At 39.5% G+C, this 6000-nt stretch overlaps 1 protein-coding gene across 1 annotated transcript in view; it reads left to right on the top strand.

The window, feature by feature from the left end:
• Positions 1-1721: 1721 nt before the first annotated feature.
• arhgef39 (Rho guanine nucleotide exchange factor (GEF) 39) overlaps positions 1722-6000 on the top strand; it is a 75963-nt gene continuing 71684 nt past the window's right edge. Inside the window, exons 1-2 of the mRNA XM_046378855.1 lie at positions 1722-1879; positions 2750-2912. Coding sequence (XP_046234811.1) covers positions 2763-2912 — 150 coding nt within the window. The 5' untranslated portion in view covers positions 1722-1879; positions 2750-2762. The remainder of the gene's footprint in view (positions 1880-2749; positions 2913-6000) is intronic.

The raw sequence follows: 6000 nt of genomic DNA, 5'->3' as shown, positions 1-6000 counted from the left end.
TCAGATGGTTTTTTGTAACCAATCATACACCCACAATACATAAATACAGAAAAAGAATCACTTTATCGGCAGTATATATATTTTTACATACACACTGAATTTATCTTCTGCATTTGACCCATCCTTAGTTGAACACACATGCAACACCTAGCAAATTACATACAGTGAAACACACAGGAGCAGTGGGCAGCATCAAGCACCTGGGAAGCAAATTGGGGGTTAAGCGCCTTGCTCAAGGGCACATCAGCTGGCAAATGGAGCATTTTTTGCATTAATCACTCCACCACACACAAATTTTTCCTGCTCGTCCGGTGGTGGAATCGAACCAGTGACCCGCTGATCACAAGTGGCTTCTCCAACCTCTAGGTCACGCTGTCTGTGGCTGTCTGATGTGGGGCGAACAACACAAGTTGTGGTCCCTGCTGTCTTGGTCTCCGAGGTCCTCGGATACCTGCATGGCACACCTTTGACAGCTCACCTTGCCTATGAATGGGTCTTTACTCGTGCCAGAGGTGTATGTTATTGGCCCACTGTGTACAGTGATGTTAAAGCTTGGTGTTATGCCTCTCACAGCAGGAAGTCCCCAGTACCCTGACATCATGCCCCTATGAGAACTTCACAGGCGGAGAGCCCTTTCCAACGTGTCGCAGCCGACATACTTGAGTTGCTGGTCACCTCTAAAGGCAACCGGGAGGCCCAGACGCCGGTGGGTGAGATGCTGGGGCCACTGATGCAAGGCAGGACAATGGATGGGTCCCTGGAGGACTTTGCTAGTTCTCTCCTCAGGCGCTTGGACACTACTTTTAGTCTAACAAAGGACAACAACATTGTGGCAAGCAGAAAGCAAAAGACTTTCTATGATACCAAGTTGAGGCACAAACTTTACAAGGTCAGGGATCTTGTGTGGTTGAATGACCCCACAGAGAGCTGCTTTAAACTGCTTATCAGATTAGTCCATTTGGGGGGGAGCCCCCTCTTCAGACCGTGGAAGAGCTACAATATACCTGTGGCTTTTCCCTTGGAGGGCTCGTCAAGAAATCTCCTCTCCCCTTCCCCACCCGCTGTTCTGCAGGGGAATGCTGCCACGCCTGGTAGTCCTGAGGGCGTTTTTCTCTTTGGCAAAGACATGGGCTGTGATATTGGTCCTGGTTCAGTTGCTGGTGATTCCCCTGAACAGATTATTGCCCGGCCAAGAGTATTTTGTTTTATACATATTCATGTTTACTGACTCCATGTGTTTTGTTTTTTGTTTTTTTTTGGGGGGGGGGGTGTTTGTTGTATTTTTGTGTGTTTATTATTATTGTGGGTTACCTAGGCTGTGTTTTACAGTTTTGTTTATTGAATAATTGCCTCATGACCTGTTTCAGCTGTATGTGTTGTGTTTTACATACACATCTTTTTTCACCTGTGTATTTTATTTCCTTGTGTATTGTGAAAGGACTTTTCCTACTGTAAGGGGGGGACGCATGTAGGAGGGGGCGCGAGTGTGACGTGATCAAGAGGCGACGTTATTGTTGCAGGGTTCGCGGGAAAAATAACTTAATAAACAGAGTGTGTCGGTTAGCTCCAAAGACTATACATTCTTGAGTTTTTGTCAGCAAAAACAGTGAGTTTGGAAGCCCTTACACTTAGGAACGCTACAATATTAATTAAAAAAGAAAGAACGCTACGGCATTCTGTGTCCGTTACTGGAATGTTTTATCACTCTGTACATATTTACTACCGTGCCATTCCAGTAGTGTGCCCAGAGCGGGTGGTTTTTCCTGTCATTCCTCCGTGTGGAGCAGCCAATAAGCGTGCACCTCAACAGCCCAGACCGGAAAAAGGAAGCTCAAACAGAAAAGACCGCCGTGATTAAAAGTGGAGACGTTGGGTCAGGGTAAGGCTTTCACTACTTTAACAGACAATATTTAAACAGTGTAAAGATATTTACGTTAACTCATGTTTCGCGCACGAAGCAGCGTTATAGTAACAAATAACGCTAATTTGCTGTTGAAACGCAACAGGGATTCTTAATATCGTCTTCGCATAGTGACAGATTCAACAATACTACCCTCTCACATAACATTAACGTTAGACAAAAGTATGCAGACGTTTGATATCTTTCTATGTACTGTTGTACAGCGTCATAGATATGACAATTTTAAGTGAGTTGGACTAGAAGAAGCATTTAAGGAAATGGCTAAAACTTTCACTCAGTCATTGTAGCCGTTTGTGTATGTCTCATTTGTTTATGAGTATTTTACATTCAGGGATTAAACCAAAGGCATGTCATCGAAATTTTGCATTCCACGGTGTAGGCTGCTCATGGAAGCAAAACTCCTGAATTATAAGATTTGATAGGCACTGAACATAAAAATAGTGTTGATGGAATATAACTTTGAAGGTAAATTTAGTATTAAGTGAAATTCTTTTATTGTGAAGCTGTGTTAGCTTCTTCAGTTTTGTCAAGTTTGTCAGGAGTGAATCTAAGGATTCTTATCAAAATGTATAATTTTTATTAAAAAGACTTTATTGTGTAATATTCATTTAATGACACAATGGCTTTATATCACATTTCAATAAAGGCAAAGATACAGTCTACTAATTTACAGGATGGCTTCACAAATCACATAAATGTTTTGTTTTGTCTCATACTGATTTCTTCTTAATGTGTAGTTTTTAGAGGAAATCTGTACCTTTGTGACTAATGGTTTGGTTCATAATTAGTGCAGTGCCTGTCCTGGTCTGATTTCTTGTGTGTCTGCAGTGTCATTGTGGCCATGAGTTTCTCTCCTGGTCCGTCTCGCCCCCCTGGGTGCACCTTTATCCTGGAGCAGAGAGAACGTTGGGAAAGAAAACGCAACCGGGCAGCTGAAGAGTTGGTGAAGACAGAACAACGCTATTGCCAGCAGCTTGAACTGGTCACCACTGTACGTACTGTAGCAGTTGGAACACTTTTTTAACCCAGTGCAGACTAAGAGAGCTCTTAAAGAAAAGCCTCAAAGGTATAAGTGCCCAAATCCACCATTGAGAGACTTTCAAAGATTTAGAAGTGTAGCACGCTGTTCTCGAGAGACTTTCAAAGAATTAGAAGTGTAGCACGCTGTTCTCGAGAGACTTTCAAAGAATTAGAAGTGTAGCACGCTATTGTGCTCATGATGTCAAACTGCTTCAGCGGGGTAGAGCCAGAGGACTGAAGTCAAAGACCTTTCCAAAGTTGCATTTTTGAGCCTGAACTACAGCTTAACCATCTATCTAACTGAGCTCATATTCTTTGTAAAGCAGCTGCATATCATTTGCAGTTATGTGGGCAATGTGTAGTTGAGCAAGACAGAATGAGCATCAGGCCACTGGCAGTTATTTGTTCATGGCGATTTACAATACAGATGAATGCAGACTTCATAGGCTAAACACCGATATTTCCAGGTCTAGTACCTGGCTATATGGGTGTTTAGCCTATGAGACTTTAGGCCCTGTGTCGACAATTAGTAGTTATGAGGCCTAGAGTCGTTTTCATGCAGTAAGAGTGGTGGAGAATGGAGTGGAAAAGAAGGATAAGAATAGGTAGCAAGTTGTCAGTTTAGCAGTAAATGTACAGTACAGGTTATAGTTTGGCATTAAATAAAAGCTGCAGCTTCTCATGGATCTGGGTTTAAAAATATGTACACAGCACTGTGCAAAAGTCTATGGCCACCATTAGATTTGTTATTTTAGCAATGCTATAATGCACATATATATATATATATAATATTATATATAATTATTTCTCAGTCTCTGTACTACAACCAGAAAATACAGGAAATGTGCCTTCAATGTTAAAAATAACAGAAAACGCTATCAAGGGGAAACCAAACAAACAAAGATGTGATATTCAGGCTGTTCTAAAGAAATGTGAACGATCAAGAGAGATCAAGGGCAAAAAAAGGACAACTGACAGCTTAATCGGGATGCCAAGTTGACTCTTCTACGGTTTGAAAAACTTGATCAGGAATGGAAAGCGTAGAAGCCAAGAAATCACTTTTCGGAAGGGGAACAGAATTAAAAGGCTAAGATATGCTAAAACTGACAAAGATTGGAATGAAGATCAGTGGAAAATAGTATTATGGAGAGACAAATCCAACTTTGAAATTTTTGCAGTTGGAGAGGGGTGGAAGAATAATGTATATATATAAATATATATATTAACATATTAACTGATGTGGATGTTTTTTGACGTTTTTGGAATGGTGGTTATAATGTAGTGGTATCAAACCAAAAAATTATGTTTTTGTTTTTCACACTTTGGCTGTACTGACACATACAAGCAATACTACACTAACAGTGTGCTTCAGATGTTTTAATGGAGCACTGAAACATAACATGCAGTACTTTTTAACAGAATAAACGGTAGCATTCATGGCACTCTTCTTCAAACCCACCACTGCAGCCTCATTTCTACACAATTACTCACCCTCCACCCGTTCACTCCAGTTATGTGTAATTTTTAGGCCTAGTGCACATTCAATTTGCTAATCCCATTTTCACTTCAAATGACTTGAGACCAGCACAGCTGTCACATTATTGTGAGTGTTGTGGTACAACATCATCCTTCTGTATTTTGGCTTCACATTAGGCAGACATACAGTACCATAAAATTTTAACAGTCAGTCAGGGTTGTAGAGCAAACATCTAGCAACCTCTAAGTTCAATTACACAATACAGTATATGTTTTACCAGAAACTAGCCTTTTCGTTAAGGGTTACTTTCATTCAAAGGCATTCAAAGATAACACAGACAGGGCATCAAGTAAGAGTCTCCTCAAGTCCATATAAGTCTCAGTCCATCTAGTTTTGACAGTAATAAAAACGACTGTTCCTTTTATCCAGGAAAATACACATACAAAACCAGTGTAAAGCCATTATGCAGATAAATCACATTAAAGAAATGAGGAAAGAATTATAAACATGATAATGCTTTCCTCATTTCTGTGTAATAACCATATTCACATATAATATGCATTTGGACCACTACTTACCATGTTTATCAATACAAAGCAGATAAGAAATTAAATACTTATAAACTTGATAATATTGGTAAACCACATACTGGTGTTATTTTCTCTGTAACATCTCTCTTAATGTGTAATAATCACTTTCATCACTACATACACATTATATTGGTCATAGATGTTTAGTACAGTATGTAATCGATTGGGCCAGTGTAAAAATGTGAGAGGGCAGACTAGATCAGTACAGTGAATTTTGCTACTTGGTGTCACACTTGATTTGGCAGCCGCTGCCTTTCAGTCTGTGAATGAGAGTGTAGGAGCACCACAATTGGATTGTGGTGCTTGTGGACAACATTGTCTTTTTCACAACAGCCATTTAAGTTTTCTCCTTCTAAAGTATAAGATAAGATAAACCTTTATTAGTCCAGCAGTGAGGACATTGTAACATTAAAATAATAAATAAAAGACAACTTTAGCCTGGTGCAATTTCAGAAAATAAGGCAGATGCTACATTTCAGATGTCTATGGGAACCTTGCAATTCAGTGAGATTTCCACAGCACATTCCTGCAAATGTGTCACAGTAAAAACCTTTCAATAAAATGAAAGGTTTCTGTCAACTGAAACACTGGAGAGATTTTAATTTGAAACGGATACAGGAAGTGTTGGTATTAATGGAATATTGCAGTAATTTAACAGGGCAAACAGGAAGCACCACCTTGGCGTCTTTTTAACTATCTATATACTAATAGCTCTCTACACCTACACCTGACAAATGCTGATTCAGTCATTTTGAATGAAATAAATCCGGTTTAAGCTTGTACACTGAACCAACCTGAAACCTATCCGACCATAGTCTGTCATTAGTTTTGCATGTTTGGAGAGAAATTTGAATGTCAGCATTAAAAGCACCTCCTTTATCAAACAAACAATAAACAAAAAACATTCATCAAAGGCATTTCCAGTGAGAGATAATACGATTACAACTTAATATTATTTATTTATTTATTTTTTACAAATGCTGAGAAATAAC

Source organism: Scatophagus argus, chromosome 22, assembly GCF_020382885.2.
Source record: "Scatophagus argus isolate fScaArg1 chromosome 22, fScaArg1.pri, whole genome shotgun sequence".
Taxonomy (NCBI): Eukaryota; Metazoa; Chordata; class Actinopteri; family Scatophagidae; genus Scatophagus; species Scatophagus argus.
This window is presented reverse-complemented; position numbering and strand designations above follow the sequence as displayed.